General features: G+C 46.4%; 1 protein-coding gene across 13 annotated transcripts in view; it reads left to right on the top strand.

The window, feature by feature from the left end:
• The window catches only part of Foxp1 (forkhead box P1), a 622,100-nt gene that overhangs the window by 542,348 nt on the left and 59,299 nt on the right, over positions 1–20,453 (top strand). For all 13 annotated transcript variants that reach the window (XM_050149366.1, XM_050149370.1, XM_050149375.1 and 10 more), the window contains one exon: positions 2,235–2,439. In XM_050149366.1, the coding sequence (XP_050005323.1) occupies positions 2,235–2,439 (205 nt within the window). The remainder of the gene's footprint in view (positions 1–2,234; positions 2,440–20,453) is intronic.

Genomic DNA, 20,453 nt, shown 5'->3' with positions numbered 1-20,453 from the left:
CCTCCGAGTCTTGTTCTTCTCAGAAGGAAGGTGTAAAGGCAGCTGTTGGTAGACCCATGTTCTTCCCCCTTGCAGGTGACCCAGAAATCAATTAGTCGGAGTAGTTGAAAAATAGGTGGCTATGTCTTTTCCTGCGTTCACTCGCTGGAAAATCAAAATAGGTGTTGACTTCTCTGCCTTCATACCAATACGCCCTTGTCTATAGACCAGCCTGTTCCCCGTTGTTTCAATTGAGTAAACCCTGGGCCCAGGGTCAGCTTTGTTTACCGGTAATTGTCAGTGTGTGGATCACAGTGGCAGACCTGCTAGCTGTAGGCACATTCTACCTGTCACTTTGAAAAGGGGTTGAAAATAATAGCTCACACGCCGCAAAACCGTCCCCAGGATTGTGTCGTGACCTTTCCCTTTGGTTAATTTGCCTCAAGGTTTGATTTCAGGGGACAAGGAATAATTGAATATGCCTAATAACTAAATGCTCATTTGGGACAAAATCCATCAAAATATAATTGGCATTTGATTTTTATGAAGGGAGAAGGAAATTCACTCGGCTGTCGAGGATGCATTTGAAGGATCTCTGACCACTCGACGTATTATTTGACGCTCCCTTTATAATATATATTAATTGCAAATACTTGAGCATTTGAACATTTTCCCGGAGCACAGCTTGGAGAGACCAACTGTTTTTGTTACTGCTCCTCTTAGAAAGGCGGGGAAGGTTATTGGTCTGCTGTGCAATAATTTACTCCTCTTTGATATGCAAACGATCCACGGTGAATATAAAAAAATCCTATCAGACTCATTTCACAGTTCTTAACCACTCGGATTCTCTGGAGTCCATCGCCTCATTAGACCAGTGCTCTCCGATGCCGGCATAATTAAAATCTTTAACAGTTTAGCAAAGTAAAGATGTTTGGCTGATCACGTTGAGATGATTATCTAGCCATTGTATTCTAAATGACAAAAATAAATTAAATTTAGACCTTGGCATTTTTTTTATTATGTGTTTCAAATGAATATAATGCACTCAGCCTTCTTCTTCTTTTTTTTTTTTTCAATCCTGTACGTTTGGGTTTGGTTGGTAGGAAACAAGCCTGTTTCGGCTGTTGCTATCTAACCAGAAAATGGCTGGCTCTCTAGGAGCACCGGTGGGGACAATGACCTGCAGCCCAGACACGCAGTTCTGAGGTGGAGTTGCCTTGCAATGTACAGGGTGTGTGGCTGCTTTTCCTCCTTCAGAGGAAGCTGTAGCTTCTGCTGTTCTTGGGTGCAGTTCAGAACCTGTCTCTGGGCATTAAGGCCAACCTAAAATACACAGTGAATTAGAATTTGGGAAGTCTGGCCTTTGCAGGCTTTGCTGGATAGGATAAAGACACAAAGGTCCACAGCGATGAAGTGACCATGCTGATGGGATCTCATCTTAGAGAAAAGAATGGTTGACAAGGATTTCTTGGAGACCCCTGCCCATTTTGACCCCATTCAAGCAAACAAGAGAACTTTGTTACTCTAAGCTGATTTTCCTTTCCATTTTACTCGGCAATGGCTCATTAGCATTGATCTCAAAAATGACAGTAATAATAGTGTTACTTGTATAAAAAGTTACACAGTCTTCAGTAGACACATCCATCAATTAAGCATGTGGTACTAGAAACCAAAATTAATGAGGAAGATAGGTGTGTTAATGAAATAATCATAGTATAATCAATTTGACTGTTAAAAGTTGAAAAGCATTTCAGGAAGATGGTATGAATTCATAATTTATGTCTAAAAGTGATTAATACAAACTATATTTAATAACAAAGCTATTTGTCATCATTTAAGACTTAAGCACAAAAATTACTCATTTTGTGGTTCATGTTGTCATGAGCCTATAGTTGAACGATTTTATTTTGAGGCCTCCTATGTGCCTAGAAGTAAGCTGGCCTGCCTCTGGTCTCCTAAAACTGAGAAACAGCCTTTGGATGGAGGGAGCCATGCTGTTGCAGAGTAGCTGTTGCTTGCATCCTTTTCATGGTGTCTGTTCTACGTGAAGAGGGGACTTCAATGGCTGCTCAGTGGGAGGGTGCACTTATCCCTACCATATTTGCGTAGTTGGGAAGGCAAAAAGGAAAGTGTGAACACCCCAACGCCCCCCCCCCACACTAAGCTTTGTTTACCGACTCTTTGATTTAATTACTGTTTGAAGAGGGACGGAATTAGCTGTTAATTGATTTGATTATCCAATTTGTTTGTTTCAGGCATGATTCCAGCGGAACTGCAGCAGCTCTGGAAAGAAGTGACAAGTGCCCACACTGCAGAGGAGACCACAGGCAGCAACCACAGCAGCCTAGACCTGACCAGCACGTGCATCTCTTCCTCGGCACCTTCCAAGACCTCCCTCATCATGAACCCACACGCCTCTACCAATGGACAACTCTCGGTCCACACTCCCAAACGGGAAAGGTAGGCGCACGCCCACCCCTGTCTGTGGTCAGTATTGTCTTCCACCTGGAAGGGGCAGTTGGCCTTGCCCAGTTCTTTGTCTCTGGGAAATCTCATTGTACTCATGGGGCTTGAATGTGCATATGATTACTCCAGAGCGTATTCGCTATGGTTTGGGTGTGAGGCATCTAATTATTTGCACCTTTTCACCATGGGGTTAGCACTTTCTCAGATGCACGCTCTTCTTAGGAGCCCTGGCAGATAGATGTCTGGTAGCTCCTCATCGGAAGGGTTGGCTCCCAAGGCTTCCAGGTCAACTGTGTGCTTTGTCGGGAGCTCACTCCATGCAGAGTGAACACCTTGGCTCGGGGCACCTTCAGAGGCGACAGTGCTGTGTGCTGTGGACAATTTCAAGTCTTGGTGTGAGGAGGCCAAGTGCTTACTGCTAGTATGTCCTGCTCCCCCTTGAAGTGGGGGAACCCATGTTCTTCATCATGTGTCCCAGAAGAAAGCGAAGGAAGCATGAGCCTTTTCAGCATAGACACTAAGGAAAGATTTAAAGGATGGTGAGTTGGACTGAAGCTCACTTTCTCCTGATGGTCCTTGAGGTAGCATTGTCCCATCTGGTGCGTTCCTGTTTATAAGTTAACACTTTATTTTAACACTTTATGTTTTCGATGCCCTGAGCTCTTGATGAATGATAGTTGAAGCTTGGACTGTTTTAAGATCCTGACTGTGTTGTGCTCCTTAAGCCGCAGGGAAAGGAAGCTGTTTGTTCATTGTGTTTCACCCAAAAGCAGTATTGCCAATGTTGAAGTATGCTTCAGAAATGGAATATATAATGTTCTTCAAGTGGACCATTTTTTTTCACTGCTTACTCTTTTTAGACCCTTTCCTGTATATTTCATATGTGGAGCTTGTAGACACAGAAGGCAAGAAGCCTTACCAAGAATTCTCCCAGCAAAATACTTTTATCAGGCAAAAGCAAATTTGCTATTTTGTTTTTGTAAGTCCAGATGACTTGGTGAGAAAGTTTAATTTTTATCTATCAACTGAGCAAGAGTAGTATCATTTCATACGTTTTCTAAAATACTGAGCACTGTGCCCTCTGTTTTAGCTAGATATGCATTGCTATATTAGAAAAATGCTGTCTGAAATACAATGTACAATTCTTCATAATTACGTAGTGATGTGTCGGTATGTGACCACCTGCACAGTGGCGGCCAGATAATATAATGGAAATGAAAGATCCCTTCATTGATAACGTAGTCATTGTAACTGCGCTGATGGAAGCATCGCTCCAGTGTTTGTAGCCGTGGTCATGTACTAAGCCCGTTGTGTGGAAAGTGTCGCACGTACAGTGATAAACGGAACATAACCCTTGACAGTGATGATGTCAAATCAGTCGATGTGCTTACTGTCCTGTGCTGTGTAATCGTTATTTAGGCTCTATTCCTCCAGTAACTCTCCAAAATATATTTCACCATGTTAGCGTGGAAGCAACCTTCTGCATCGTATGTTACCTCATGCCTCGGTTGCATTGTGTTTTTCTTGCATTTGGTTTAATATTGGGATGTTTTGGCCATCCTGTTGGGACTGTAGGAGCAGACGGTGATGGTACCACATGTGTTTGCACATGCACACATAGCCTAGATGTGTAATCTTTTTTTTTCTTGTATTTTCGAGACAGGGTTTCTCCGTAGCTGTTTTGGTTCCTGTCCTGGAACTAGCTCTTGTAGACCAGGCTGTAGACGTGTAATCTTGTATCATTTAGGTCTTCATGGGTATAGGCTGTGATGTTGCTCATGTCTCAAAAATGTATCCCTCCTGAGTGGCACGTATACTTACGCATGTCTGTATATGTATCAGATTTGAGCTTCAAAAGTCATGAGAGGTTTTCAGAGATGAGGGTAACACATGTATGTTATAACTCTAATAACGGGAAGCTTCCTTGAAGATTTCCTTGGAATGTCTCTGGTAGTCATGGAAAGTACGAAAAGATGCTTTAAACTTAGTGGTCTAGAAGGGATGGAAGACTAGAACGGTGAACAGGAAGGGTCGGTTTGTAACCTGGGCCAAGCACAGCTTCCTGCGTTTCCCGCTTTCCAGGGGAGGATACGTGTACCTGGAAAGCGGTCATCAGTTCTGCCCTAGAATCTATTATAATGCCTTTATTTCTTTTCTTTCCAAGTAGCAAGCCTCAGATGGCTTTAAGAGAAAGATTCTAGGCTGCTGCCCTTTGTGGTAGCAGCTCTCCCTGTCCCGAGGTTGATGCTGTCCATTTACTGCAGAGTGATTGAATTACATCTTTATCCATAGGCGGAGCAGGAGGCCGAGCACTGAAAAATGCCGACTGATGCACTTAAGGTATTTGTTGCAATCTTGTCGGCCGCTGTGGAGACTGCACAGATTTTCCGCGACCCAGAAAAGTCGCCTTGTTTAGATGCACTGTGCTCAGTTTCCTCCTAAAAGGTTCTATCTCTGCAGTCCGATGGTAGAGCGGCAAGGAGGCAAGCCGGGGAAGAGTAAGCCTTTTCATGGCTTCAGACACATTTGAGAGGAAGTGGATCTAAGACACAGTCTAATTCCTGCAGACTAAGTTTGTTTGATTTTTTTTTTATGGTCCTTATTTGTCTGCCCAAATGTTGCATTTAATCTTATGCTAAAATTAGACCGTGGATCAGAAGAGAATCGAGAGTTGCACCAGCCTGAATCTGGATGTGAGAACAGGCTGAGTTCTTGTTGCACATGCAGAGATGAGGGAACGAGGAAATTATATGATGTTAGTTACTCCCTTCGTTGTCCCATTTTGTATTATATCTGCTACATGGACGGTAGTGGCTGGATTCAAGGAAAACTCAAGCAAACACACTTGGTTTTAATTTTTGGTGAGTGCAGGGCCTTGGACATGTTAAGCAGAAGCTTTACCACAGAGGTAAAATCCCCACCTTGTACCAGCCGCCTTTGAACTGATAATACCTTAGGTTAAAGATAGCGTAGTAGCTTTAACCTTATAGAATCGATCATTCTACAATCAGTAATCTTTAAGCTGGTTCCATATACATACAGGTACCTAAAAATGAATATTAGCCTGTCTTTCCCTTCTCAGGTTGAATATTTATTCATTTATTGGAAAGGCTGGGGATATGCTAGGCTGGTGGTCTACCACTAGCCCAGCCCCTTCTTATGCTGTATTTTAAAGTCTCATAGGTGGTGGCCACTTGACGAGTAGAAGAGGGAAGCAAAAAGAAGCAATAAGAAGGAGGAGGTTGCCATTATGGAAGTATGTTCTCGTGTGTGCTCCGATCTGTCAGGGAGATACCTCAGAAGTTCTTCCTGCCGTCACGCAAACCTTGTATCCCTCCCTCCCTAGGGCATTTGTGAAATAATGCATCCTTACAGGCTCTCCTGCGATTGCCAGGGAATACTCTCCCCCCACCGCACCCTCCAGAGCAGTAACGGCACAAACAAGAGGCCTTGCCACCGTGCACAGTAACCCAGCCTGGCAAACTCCGTCCTCAGTGAGCAGCCTTCAGGGGACTGTTTTCCTGAAAAGATCTAGGAGTGTTGTGTGTGAGAGTTGGTTGGAGAGAGAAAGAGAGAGATTTTTTTTTTTAAGTCGTGGGATGTGTAAGGCTCTTACCTGGCTCACGTATCTCCATGCCATTTGGAAACCTCCGTCTTCCCACTCTTGCTTGCCCCGTACGTTTTGCAGCCTCTGTGAGCAGCCGCCGCCGCAGCAGCTCTGGGGTTTGGTGAGCTGCAATCTGTTAAAGAGATAAATAATGTGCTTGGCACGACACTCCTACTCTCCTCTTTAATTTGTCTTACACAAGGAAAATTATAATTAAATCATTCAGGGTAAACCCTTGAGTGTAGAGAAGGGAAGAAACACACTTTGGTAAAGATTGCCAATAGAAACCCACTTCCCTGTTGTGCAGGGTGGAGACGTCCATCAGTATTCAACAGTGTGCGAGGAGGAACAGCCCATGTGATTTGTGAGGCGGATGCCAACACTCAGATCAAGGCTTGTTAAGATCCTGTCCCCGTGCAATCATGGACGGTCAGCATCGTTAGAATGCAGCGCGGTGCCACGCTTCCTGCTTTGAGTCTCTCCTGACAATTTAATAATGTTTATCTTGCTGATTATATATAAAGCCATCGGTGCAATAAACACTCCTGTTGTCAGTGCCTCAGAGGAGCGCGCTGGGATCAAGTTGAGCATGCCCAAAGCTAAAGGAGAGCCACAGGAGGAAGCAGGTGTGTTCAAAGCCGCCTCGTCCATGCCTTGCTGCTATGCTGCTATAGAGTCACGACCTCTTAATAGACAGAAGTGAGACCTGAGATGCCTGCACACATGAAGACATTACCTTGTTCACTTTACTTGAGGAAACGGTCCCTTCAGGAAATTCCAAGTTTTGGTGTGGGTAAACAGAACCCACAGAATGCAAATGAAACATTTATTAAAATGCTAAATTTAGTAAGCCCTTTGAGCTTCTTGGATCAAAGCAGCTATGTAAATACAAATAGCAATTACTACTTAAGTAATTGCCTGAATTAAAATTCTAAATATCACATTATATTATGCTGCACCAGGGAAGGGAAGACACATTAAATCAGTCCCTTCCTGCTTGCCCGTTGCCGCTAGACACTTGCATATGGACTCATGTCTTGTTTTATTCACAGGACTACTTGGGATGCAGTGGGGACTCTCACCCCATTGTACAGACAAGGAAGCTGAGTCGCAGAAACCAACAACGACTACAGTTATACGACTGTTTCAGTGTCATACTGAGATCCATAATCTGACCGGATTTTAAAATTTTCCCATTCAGTATAGAAATGAATACCTAAGTGAAATTACAAACCCATGTCCTTAAGAGAAGCTTTAAATTTAATTTCAGTTCAACCAAACATCAATTACAGCTTGTTATTGTGTGCCAGTTACAACATATAAGGAAAACAAGCCCCTTTTTATTTTTCTGTAGATAAAAATAGTCCCTTGGTCTTTTTATCTTTGATGAAGAGAGGTGAGATTTATAAGATATAAATCGCTATGGTCTGAAATAGTACACGAGGGGAGAAAACAAGTCCCCTGCAGGAAATGCACACAGACAAATGCAAGCAAGCCCGTGCCTTTGCAGGCATCCCCCTCGCCTGTTGCCCTGACTTATTAATCGTGTGTGTCCTCGCTGAACGTACCACGTGGTCTTTCTTCTATTGCAGCTGCCTTCTGCAGTCCCAGTTAGACATGTTACTTCCTCCCCATTCCTTCTCAGTGTTTTTGACTTCAGGTCAGCCATTAGCAAATGTTTTATCACAAGTGTTTCTCCGATTCACTATTCTGCCGAGTATTTGTTGCAAGACTTCCTTAAAGCCTTTGGTAAAAGAGGTTTCTTCCAGCTCTGCCAAGATTGTGGTTGTGTGGCCTCTGCTTGCTCCGAAGCCACCATCTTCTTAGACATGAGTGACCTGCACACGGGAGCTCTTCACTCTGAGGTCTAACCTGCCCTCATCAAGGCATGGTTTATTTACCTTCTGTGTTTCCAGGCTCACCTACTGGCATAGCCCTGTGTATTGGAGTTGCATGGTTTGCACTGTGCAGCTGGCAGCCGCTTTCAAATAAGCCCTGAAGGCTTCTGCTTGGTTGGTGTGCTTTTTGGACTCCTCCAGCTGATGCTCAGCCTCTGTTTTGGTTTGCGGCCTTGTGGACATAGTGCTGTCTGTTTATCTGGATCTCAGAAACATTTGTGCTTGTGGCCCCCTGATACTTGGGAACAGCAGGGAACTTGGAAATATGGACTTCCAAGGTGTTTTAATTTGCTTCTTCTTTGGAGGAAAAAAAAATAACAAACCAGTTTTGGTTGATGAAAAAATGCTGGTGGCCTTGTCTGGAAGCCTGTTTTCAGAGCTGCTCTGGACACAGGCACCTTTAACTTTGCATATTCGCACAGTGACATTTAGGGGGTCTGATGAATCAGAAATTTCAGCAGTCAATTCAAGTTTCCATTTTTGTGAATAATACTTTCACACTGAAATTTTTTGTTTCTTGTAAATCACGTTGTTTTATATTTCTCCTAATTTAAAGCACTGAGAAAACCCCCATCCTAATCATTCTTTCCATGAAAGCATTTCCGAGAGACACTGGGTGGTCAGATACTCCCTTTGCACTTGTTGCTCCCACGGGCTGCCAATACACCTTAGACACGGAAGGGATGTATTACAAAGGCCTGCACTCGGACCCACCAGCCGCATTCAGTCTCTTCGCTTAATTCTATAAATAGTTTTCGTTGGGACATGGTTTAGCTCGTTTCATATTTTCATTTACATATATGTCACAGTTGTGAGTATGAGTATTGTCAGCCTCAGTCTTGTGGCCCATTAAAAACAGAGACAGACATTAAGCAAAACAGAGGCGGAATATTTATTACCTGACCAATTTGGGGAAACTGCCTGCTCAACCATTAGGCTGTTTCTCAGACGCAGTGACAGTCTCAGAGTTTCTTTTTTTCCCAGTGTTAGGGATTTGGGATAGAAGGGTTTTAATGCGTGCTCAGTTTTCCAGGCCTCTCTTTTCAGGACTTGTGTTCCTTTGGTCTGTTATGGTGTGTGTGACTTGGTATTTGCCATACAAATGTTCTTGTACCCAGAGGTGTTGACCCAGAGTTGTGTTGTGCCTTGCCTTGTTAGAAACTTAAGAGGCTCAGACTACTAAGCTGGGATGTGTGTTGTCAGAGATCCCCGGAAGTTGGCCACAGATGCCCCTTCAAGTATAAGAAAGAGCTTCCCTGTCCTCGGGAGTTACTAAGAGACCTTAATCTAAGGCCCCGGTCTTGTCTCTGGGGTCAGAGGCAAGTGGCACTCTGAGGTTTTCTGTCTTTCTATTCTTTGGGAAATCTGAACATGGCAAGCAGTGGCGATGGTACACCCCGAATGCCTCTGTAACTGTTGTTGTGTGCGAAGCTCCATGCCCAGTAGATTTAGTAAAAGTCTTCATCCCAATTTTTTTCGTTTTTTATTCCTCATTGTAATTGTATTGTCTCCTTTGCACAGATGTTATATCCAGACCCCAGTAGATGTTAAAACATGCAGAAGTTGCATGGTAGCTGGTGACCACGTAGGGAACTAGATAGACCCTAGGTTTTCCTGACCCTCAAGTGCTTAGTTCTCAGAGGACAGCTCACCAGGACTACTATAACTCAGACTTGAACGTTTGAGTTATCAGATTTAGAGATGGAGACTAGGAGGAGGCTGAAACCCCAATGACTGTAGGCTGTTTCCCAGCCTGTCTTCCTGTACTTCTAGAATTGGAAAGAAATCCTAAGAACTGTCTACACCACTTCCCTGCCATGTTTTCAAAGAATCAAGGGAAGAGGCTGGGAAGTGGATGTGTTCAGACAAATGTGAAGACCACTCTGATTTCATGAAGGGTGAGGGACATGGAAAACAGAGATGGCTCCGAATGATGGCTGTCTGGTGACCATCTCGCTCTAAAGCCAGATCTCATTCTGGTCACCATTGGGGAAGTAACCTGTTGGGGAAAGAAACGCCCTCGCTTATGTCAGATAGGAGCACTCCCTTGGGCAGCAGATTGGATCGCAGCGTCTGCTGTGTGAGTGGCAGCCATCATGCTCTGAGAAGCAGGGATTTATTTATTTATTTGTTTCATTGCTCCTAAGTGATCCTTCTGGGTCTCCTTAAAAGGAAGAGAGAAAACCTTTTCAGGGTAGTGTGGCTTGGTGCCTCACCTCCCATCACCCACGCGTGCAGGAGGGCACAGGAAGTGTGGCATGGTGCCCCCTCACCTCCCAGCACCTACGTGTGCAAAAGGACATGGGAAGTGTGGCATGGTGCCCCCTCACCTGCCAGCACCCACGTGTGCAAAAGGACACAGGAAGTGTGGCATGGTGCCTCCTTACCTCCCAGCACCCATGCGTGCAGGAGGGCACAGGGAGTGTGGCATGGTGCCCCCTCAGCTCCCAGCACCCATGTGTGCAGGAGGGCACAGGAAGTGTGGCATGGTGCCCCCTCAGCTCCCAGCACCCATGTGTGCAGGAGGGCACAGGAAGTGTGGCATGGTGCCCCCTCAGCTCCCAGCACCCATGTGTGCAGGAGGGCACAGGAAGTGTGGCATGGTGCCCCCTCAGCTCCCAGCACCCATGTGTGCAGGAGGGCACAGGAAGTGTGGCATGGTGCCCCCTCACCTCCCAGCACCCATGTGTGCAGGAGGGCACAGGGAGAAGAGCTTGAAAATGTTACAGTACCGTAAGGGAAAGTTTTGTGGATTTTTTTTTGACTGTTCACTTTGTGGAGCGATTAAAAGAAAGTAAAAAAAGAAAGAAAAAAAAAAACTACCCAATCCTCTACCAGCTGTTGTATGCTACCCCAATAAAGTACCTTTTTACCATAACATTAGCATCATTAGACTCTAAATCTTACCCTGTTTATTGTGCTTAGCTGACAAATGCTTTCCAATAAAGTGACATCATTGGCGTGCGGAATTATATTCATTTTCTAAGTTTCTCTAACATTTAGCTGATTTTATTTTATTTTTCCCTTTGAATGTTGGATGATATGAATCCCCAACTGTGTCCAAGCTGCCAGGTTTTCTACCCCAAATAATATTTGAGGCCTGGTTCTTTTTGATCTCCTGGACATCTTCTTTTGACGCGGGACCATTGCCAATGGGAGTTTATCACATAATAATCCCTGGGTCGGCACCTGCGCCCCTCCCCGCGGAAAGCCTGCATTTGCCTTCTAATCCCGATGACACACTCGAGGTGTAAAGGAGTGTGTAGCCAGAGAAGAGTGAGAGCCCAGCTTTCCGGACCCCCCTCCCTGCCAGAGGAGAAAGGGGAGCTTAGAGTCTCCACCTAAGCCCTCACATGACGTGTCAAAGTCCCGGTGTCACCCTCTTCTCATACAAGTTTCAAGTTCCCATGTTCCTGAGTTGATAGTGGGACCAGCGCTAAGGAATGGAACTGAAAGTCACGTCGCCGTCAGTTCGAGACTGATGAAAATGCTGGTCGCTCTTCCCCGGCTGCTCTTCGTAGTATTTGTTTTCTGCATCTCTCTTTCCCGAGCCTGGCGCTGCGGGCCTTTGTAGGGGCGATACCCCTCTTGCAGGCTGACTCACGGGGGTGATTCACGCGAGCGCGTTACATATGTACAGCATGCCTGAAGTTCTTTATTCTGCCCCCTTTTGTGATCAGTCAAGGCCCAAGTATATTATAGAGTGTCGTCTCCTCATTAAAACAATAGCAGGAGCTCACAAAGGGAAATTGTTAATATGTGTTCCAGCCTGTCACTCCTGCCTGTGTGAATACAGAAGATAACCGCTCCTTTGGGAAACTACTTCGGGAATTGAGCAACACATCCGCTAGCCAGAGAATTCTCCTAACTGCAATTTTCCTTTCTGTGTGTACTCAGAAATAACATCCTTATGGGCTGCTCGGTGCCACTGCACAGACAGAGCACAATTGCCACAGCCCAGGTGGCGTTAATATGGGACAATCCCCCGGGCACATGTCGCCAAGAGTTGTACAGCTTGTTCAGTGTCTTCATCCATATGGCAATCTGTCCCATTCACAGAAAGGCATCAGGGCTGCGCCGGGTGGGGACCGTGGTCAGTGTAGTGTGAAGAGTCAGCCTCCATGCGTGGCCGCCTCCCTCGTATGGCATCCTTAATTGTAGATCCGCAGGTCCGCATGACACGCGCACACAGTAACACATGCATGCATGCACTCTCACGTGCTCTCTTAACAGGTACTGCTCTTTCTTTATTCCTCGGCTTCAGGAGCACACGGTTAAGTAAGGAGGCAGCGTTCTAGTGTGCTAAACACCCGTGATGGATAGAAAGTCAGTTTAAAGTCCCACACAGAGAGCTTTCTGGGCGCTAGTAACTCAGCCTAAACCCTGCATGCCTGGCCTTAGACCCTTCCAGACACGGGCAAACTTCTCTCCTTTCCTTTTTTTCTCTCTCTTATAATTGCTCAGTGTTTTTCTTCTCTGATTTTGATTTGTTGGGCTGAATAAGTTTGGTTTCTAAGTCTTAAAGTGGAAAAAAGAAAAGAAAAGGGGGATGAAACCAGCCTTAGTATAGTGAGAGGACCCCAAGGTCTCCCTGGGAGTATGGGGGGGATCTGCAGAGAACAGGGTCCCTCCAGGCCTCTAGGCTGAAAGGGGGGATGTTTTTAAAGGCACTCTGGGACATTTCACCAGAAGGCTCAGCGGACTTCATTTAGCTACTGGCCCCACAGCGTGTTCTGCTTTTGTGTAACTATTTGTGTTCTTGTTTGGTAAACAGAGCCCATAGCAACTGTGGGCTGTGGTGTGCTCTACCTGTAAGACTCCCTAAACAAACAGACTCTCATGACCTTCAACTCCCAGGCCTTTTATAGTCCTCAAGGGAAGCTGTCTCCATGCTGCCGATTCCGTCTCTCTCCTTCCTCCCTTTCCTTTTAAAAATATTCTCCAGAGACGACCTTTGCGGGATCTCTTCTGCCGTGCGTGTTTTCCGCGTTGGCTGTGATTATTGAAAGGGCTTGAGGGCCTGTAGTGGCCGGCAGAAGGAGAAGGAGCCCGAAAGTGTGTGGGGGAAATGAAGTACGTAGTGTGTGCTTTCAAAGAGGTGGGTTGAGTCATCCGGTACACTTCAAGGTCACTGTACATCCACGTCTGTGGTTCCGTCTCTCCTTTTATATCTGAGCCATCGATGGGAACATTCTGGTGCATATGAGCCCCGATATTCAACTCACATTTCTCCATATGAGTCATAGCTATGACAAGAATGAGATGTCTCGTGTTAAAGATCAGTGTGAGAAATAAATGGCAGTTTACTTTAATTAGAAAAAAATTGACACCAAGAGCTGGGATAATCCAGTGGCGTTTGAATAAATTAGAGGGTGGTTCAGGCTGGCATAAAAAGAAACTTAACGAGGACAAGCGGGAAGTTGTCCAGAGATCGGGGGAAAAAAAGTGTTTCTAAGTGGGACACCAGTCAGAGGACAGTGCTAATGTATCTGCTCACCAGTTAGAGGACAGTACTCGTATATCTGCTCACCAGTCAGGGGACAGTACTAATGTATCTGCTCACCAGTCAGGGGACAGTACTGGTGTATCTGCTCACCAGTCAGGGGACAGTACTGGTGTATCTGCTCACCAGTCAGGGGACAGTACTAATGTATCTGCTCACCAATCAGAGGACAGTACTAATGTATCTGCTCACCAGTCAGAGGACAGTGCTAATGTATCTGCTCACCAGTCAGGGGACAGTACTTGTGTATCTGCTCACCAGTCAGGGGACAGTACTAATGTATCTGCTCAACAGTCAGAGGACAGTGCTAATGTATCTGCTCACCAGCCAAAGGACAGTACTCGTGTATCTTTTCAACCAGACTTGCCCAGTGGCAGCCAGAGATCAGGTGTCTAAGCTCCAAGAGTTACAGCTGGGCAGCTTCAGAATATTTCCTTAGGGAGCACACACGCCAGCCGCAGAGAAAGAGAGACGTACAGTGCCGTGATGGAAAGGCAGCTAAATGGAAGGCCCGGGATGGAGCTTAGTGTTACCATGTGGACTTAAAGATAAGCGGGCAAGGCAAAGCTGTTGAATGATCTTTGAGGAGGTCAAGGAATAGCTCTGTCACCTCAGGGCATGGCAGAAGCCAAAGTAGTCCTGAGGCAGACGCAAAAGGAGAGCATTCCCTGTAGGCCACTACCCCTGTCTTACTCGGGGTCTCTGTGTGGGGAGACGGTATACATATGGGCACCAGTGCGTAGCTGCGTACAACAGGTTAACTCCTCCTACTGAGCCCTCATGTTCCACATCTGGAGTTAGTGTAACATGTCATACTAGGCCCGGTTAGTGGATTAAACCAGGACAATCAAAGAACTTATAAGTGTTCCAGTTGCCTGTGTACTATAGCTCTCCATCAGTGCTCACTGTTATTACCGTTGAATATATTTATCAGTAAGTTTAGAACGCATTTGTCCTGTACCAGTTGCCGTTTCTGGGTTTTAAAAGTTGAGCGTGATACAGTTCTTCCCCCTTCAGGAGCTCAGTTTAACCAGAGAGACAAAAGTGGAGACAGACACTTGTGGCAGAAGCATACAGCCACATCGAACACAGTATACGACCTGCTAAAAAATAAAAAGGGCCGCTAGCAGGCTACCAGAGTGCAGTTATCCCGTCCACACTCGCAGCCTCCTGTGAGGATTTGAAATGCACTGGGCCCCCAGAGGAGGAGTTCAGCTGTCTCGTCTAATGTCAACCCTTGTTCCCCGTGCCATGCAGCCTGGCACTTAGTAGGTGCTAAATCCCCTGCAGGGACTGGCAGTGATGTGGGGGAGAAGGTGGGCCAGTGAGATGTGGATGGGCACGGACCCAGTGAGAGCCCTTCAGTGTTCTCCACCTTTCGTCCCACATGTCACATGTGCCCCGGTGGCCCGTGGCATTACCTGCAGAGGTTTCGAACAAGTAGGGCCGTTAGGTTTCTGCTCAGCATAGATTTTAAGCTTGAAGAAACATGCACAGAAACACCTGCGGGGCTGGCCGAGCTGCAGGAGTTGCTGATGCAGCAAGTGAAGGTGTGTGTGTGGGGGGGGGGGTCTAAAAGCTGATCTCTTTATCAATCATGAACCAGTTGGTATCTGTGTGCTGTGCCATGCTTTCTGGGATGCGTGAGGGTCCTTACTGATGTCCTTCCACTGTCAAGATGGGCAGAGAGTCAGTGTAAAGGGTGGTGATGAGAAAAAGAAGTCTGGGTTTCACTGTCAAGACTCATCATTGCAGAGAACAGAAGTCATCAATGTTGTGGCCCAGCACAAAGGACTCTGGTCTTGGCCTTTGTGCCATCTCTAAGTGCTCTCTGGTTTTGTTGATAATAAACTTCTTTATTTGGGGGCTTTTGTACTTCCCTGGTCCTGCTCCCAGCTGAACTCCTAGAGATCCTCTAAGGTCCGGATCATGGATCCCAATACTCCGTGTCTGAGTCCTGTTCAGCCCCTTCTCCCCTGCAGGGGAATCGGACATGGCTATTTCAGAGCAAAAATGCTGTTTGTTCACAGCCCAAGCCACTGTGCCTCTTCACCATCAGTTACAAAAATAAAAAGAAGTTTACCACTTTTCTCCCATTAAGTGGTTTGTGAATCAGGTGTGCCCATACTCTGACCTACTACCCATGCTAGAATACCAGAGACTGCGAGGGTGAGATATGTGTATGTGTATACACATTTAAAAACTTGGTTCGCACACGCTTTAGACACTGGCGGTATCTTAGCCATTTGGGAACTGCGTGCACCCTGCTTTGGCAATTCTGAGCTGTGGTGCTTACCCAGTGAACATTAATGACCTATGTTCAGCAAGGAAAAACATAATCAACACCAACAGCATGTGTTTCTGAGGAAACACACAAGCCTGATGGCTTTAAGCCAATGGCAATGTGTCACGAGTTCATCTGTGTCCTTCCTCTTCTGTCCCGCCATCCTGCTGCTCATGTACCTCTGGAGAAGGAGGTAACTCTTAAAATGTCTTGTCTTGACTGGCACTTGAAGTGGTGTTAGAATCCTTAGCTCTGCTCTTTGGGGGTTCTGGGTGTTACACGTTGGCTCCTCTAACATATGGCCAAGATTCCACAGTGACCTTGTGACTCACCAGTGCAAACACACCGAATGAGACGGCAGCCTAGTGGCATTAATAACTTTTGGATTAGTGGCCCCTGTGTCTGTATTGACACAGTGGCTCACAGCGCTCCTCCGACGGCTTTCTGTTTTCCTTAATGAGATGCTGGTATTAAAGCGACCAACGTATAGAGTCTTAGAAACTCCGACTGGGCCTTGCTGGTGTCCAGAACAAAGGCTGGACCTTGGCCGCCTCTCACTCTTTGCCTCTGTTTATTCTCTCACTCATCACCTTGCAAATACAGGTGTTCTGCTTCCAGTCACTCCCCACCCTGTGCGCTGCGGTGAGGTCTGAAGGCCCTGGCCAACCTTGATTTCTGTCGTGCTCATTCTTCCTTCTGCTCCATTGTCCTGCTGTGCCTCACACTCCTGGTGCCTGGGAAGACATATACCACGTTCCTCCCAGTGTAGCGGAGAAGAGCGGGTCAGCTCATGTTGGTGATCTGAGCGGTGTTGGAGGTTAGCTTCCAACCATACTACCAGGCTGGCACGCAGCCTCCAGTGCTTAGCAGCCATTGGGCAGCTACCTAGCTAGCCTACACAGGAGATGTCCCCACTTCTGCAGTGACCAGCTCTGCTGCGATCTGTGGAGTGCGGGCCCCTGTGAGTCTTGTCCAGTATGTGGAGGATGACTAGAAGGTTCTTCCTCGGGAGACATCAAACGTAGCATGCGTCTCCAGCACTTTGCGGTTGTGTTGGTGACAGCATTGAAACCTAGATGACTAGCTCCCACGTGGGTCTCCTGGAGGCTCCAGCTCGTGGCTCCCACGTGGGTCTCCTGGAGGCTCCAGCTCGTGGCCTCCCACGTGGGTCTCCTGGAGGCTCCAGCTCGTGGCCTCTTTAATCCTACCATCAGGTGCCTCTCTGTTGCCGGGTGGGAGATTGGTCTGTTTACTTGTAGGATTATTTGTGAGGTTCTCTATAGAGCAAGTCGTTTTTAAAATTTAAATTGAACACATCTCATCCTCTGAAGTGGCCCCTGTGACGTCATCTAATACATACTACACTATGTCTGTGGGTCTCCTCGCACATGCCCACTCTGTCTGGCCTCGTTAGGGCACCTTTGCGTAAGGCGTGATTGTCGCATGTGGGCATTTCAGTGGGGTTTTGTCATTGTGTAAAGGCATGGCTGTATGTACCGTACCCAGTGCTTCTAAGTCCAGATTGCATGGTCTTCCTGTTTTCTGAGAAAAATCAGACTTGTACTTGCTGTCCCCTTGAGTCTCTTTAGCGCCGATACAGATTCCCTTACTTCCAGGATCAGGGGTAGAAACCATGCTTGGAAGATGCCCAAAGTAGATCTAGACTTTGGGGACTGAAGTTTTGAGATGCTGTTCAGTTTGTTGATTCAACGGTGTGTGCTAGAATATTCTTTCTCAGTGTGATACTTGGCAAGTATAACCAGCAGCCAGGTCCCTCATGGTTTAACTTAGTGTTTAGTAAACAAAACAGAGAGTGACCTGTCATTGGCCTTTTCTGTTATTTATGTTTGTATGTATCTCCAAAACAACAGGAGCCTTATATGTAATTTGTACGTTATCGGGGGCCCTGTGAGCCTTTTTAGGAGTCTGTAGTTGTTAAATGGTAAGGCTGCCCAGTGCCGCCATATTGCTTGTTTCTGTATCTCAGGATGGAAGACCATTGTCCCACAGCAGGTTAGTGAGCTGCAGTGAAACAACCCCTTCTCTCTGTGGCAGATTCTTAGAATAACAAGCTGGCTAATCGCAAACAAGTAACCGAGAGGGAGAAGGGACAGTTAAGGCTATAAGTGTGATGCTGTTGTGTGCAAATACTTAGTGTGAAGTAAGAAGCCTGTCTACTTCTGAAAGTTTCTCCATGACACTGAAGGTAAAAGGCGCTTTATACAGAGTTGCTGGGAAGACTCCTCCGTGCTGGAGTCATTGGTCTTCCTGTTCCCACATCTCATTTGCTCTTCTGTAGGCAGTGGACCTGACCTGTGGTTGGACCCGCAGCCAATTCTGCGGCGAAAGAACACAGTATGAGCACATCCCAAAGCTGGGGAGGCATTTTAAGTCGAGTCAGAGGACCTGAGTTCAAGTCTCCTGTACCCACATAAAAAGCTAGACATGACTACGTTTTTGTCTGCAACCGTCGCACAGTGGTATGCAGAGACACATTCTCTCCATTTTTTTTTAAAAGTTAACATTGAAGATTGGCATGAATAGGTGAAAGGCTTCAAACAGCCACAGCTTCCCTGGGCACTTGTCAGGGTTATGTCCGTGGGTTAATGTTCATGTCAGGGGCCGTGCATTGCCGCACTTGTCAGCCCTGGGCCCGTGTATCAAGGGAACAGCTTTCTGGACCCCAGAAGCATCTCCTTTAATGTCTGGGCTGGCAGTGAGCAGAACTTTCCCATCCAGAGTCACATGCCATGCGTAGGCGAGGGCAGGATTCTGTGGCTCTTGTGTTTACCGTGTGCACATGAGGAAGGTTAGGCCCATGGACAGGAGGCCAAGGAACTGGGAAGATAACAGACAGGGAGAGACCTGAACAGTAAGGAGTCTTAGGGTGCTTGTGGACAAAGGGGCCTCCATTTTTAGCACCCTGGATGCATATCTCAGAGCCAGAATTCCATCAATGTAGGCTGCCTGCTAGCTCACTCAGTGGAAGTTCAAAGTGGTTGGAACAAAGAAAGTAGCCCCTTGGGGGTAGGACAAAACCAGCGAAAGGAGGTGGGAAAGGGGATGGGTCCCGTGCATTTGCGGCAGACCAGGGAATGGATGGGAGGGTGGCAGCCGGCTCCTGCTCTACAGCAGCCGAGAGATTGACAGGGCCTGGCTAGAAGGCATAGCTCACGTGGCATTCATTCCTTTAATTAGCACCCATTAATCATGAAGTCCTCCTGTTGACTGCTTGTTGACAAGATGTGCCACGTGGATGTATTTTAGGTGGTGTCCTTGGCAGAAGTTTGGTGGAGGTTTTACCACAGGGATGGGATCCTGTGTGGTCCCTTCTGTTCCTTAATGAGGAACTCTAGAGGGAGCGCAGAGACGCCATTAGCACAGCACAGTGACAAAGGGAGACTTCCTGGCTGAGCCCCTGGCTCTCGCTGGGTAGAGGTCGTGCCTGCACCCCAAAAGTGCATGTCCACTCCATTTGCTTGACAAAGCCATCCACGGCACATTCTGGAAGGATTTTTCAGTTCGTGGAGGAGGAGCAGTGTCTGGGAAAGTTTTCTTGTAGGCCTCCCTTCTCCGAGAAGTCCAGCTGCTAAGGCTTTATTTTAATTAAAAATTGATTATTTCTGTCCTCACTCATCCAACCCCAGAAAGTTATCTTGCCATTGAGTTTCATTTCAGGAGTTGTTTTATGATTTTCAGAGCTCTTCTGTGGACACCACATGGCATGACTGAAACACATGGCGAAAGGGGTCTAGAGCAGAGTGGAGGTAAAGAAAAAAACCCCAATCCTGATGTTACTCTCGCGCTAAGTTGACCTCCAGTAAAGGTGCAGACAGTTCGCGTCGGAGTGCAGGAATCTTTTTATCAAATTGTGCTGGGGGTGACATTCAAAAGAAAAGAACTGAACCCTTGCCCTGTATCATATGCATAAGTTGATGGAGAGTGGCTCACAGACCAGGAGAGAGGGAAAGCTAAAACATTCTCATAAACCAGCATCTTCTCTGCCCTTCAGCTAGGGGGGCAGTTTCTGGACCATTACGTCAAACGCAGAAGGAAAGAACGTAAAATGCGCAAGTTGGACTTTGTCAAAATTAAATGTTTGTGCTTCACTGCACAGCATTCAGAAAGTAAGAGATGGCCCAAGTGAATGCAAATATTTATGATTATAGCTGCTGAGATATTTGTTTCCAGGAAAAAAAAAGGAACAACGAGACAGTGCAGTTAAAAACAGGCAAAGGATTTAAGTGGGCATTTCTGCAAGGAAGCTGCGCAAATGGCCTATCCGCTAATGAAGACTCGTTCGGCCATGCTACTTACTAGACAGGTGTAAATTGAAAAAAAAAAAAAAAAACTCAGCAAATATCACTTTCCTTCCACGTGGGCTGGCGAGTAAATGAGCAAGCTAAGGTAACAACTTTGGAGAGATGGGGGGGGGGGCAGTGGTGCTCCTCTGGGAATGTAAAGTGGTGCCGGGATTTGGGCCTGAGTTACTTCATGACCACTATTCATGGCACGCCTGGAATCCAGGACTTGGGGGATGAGAAAGACGATGGTAATTCCAGCCCAGCCAAATAAATAAGTAAACACAGAGAAATACATAAGTAAATAAAACTAAAGTTTACTATACAGACCAACAGTTTTTATTTCTAAATGGCTATTCCAGTTGTTGATTTTTGGTTGGTTGGTTGGTTTTTTATTGTTTCCGGGGGGGGGGGG

Source organism: Alexandromys fortis, unplaced genomic scaffold, assembly GCF_014885135.2.
Source record: "Alexandromys fortis isolate MF-2015 unplaced genomic scaffold, M_Fortis_MF-2015_v1.1 scaffold_48, whole genome shotgun sequence".
Taxonomy (NCBI): Eukaryota; Metazoa; Chordata; class Mammalia; order Rodentia; family Cricetidae; genus Alexandromys; species Alexandromys fortis.
The sequence above is the reverse complement of the archived record's forward strand: the minus strand, read 5'-3'. Positions and strand labels throughout refer to the sequence as shown.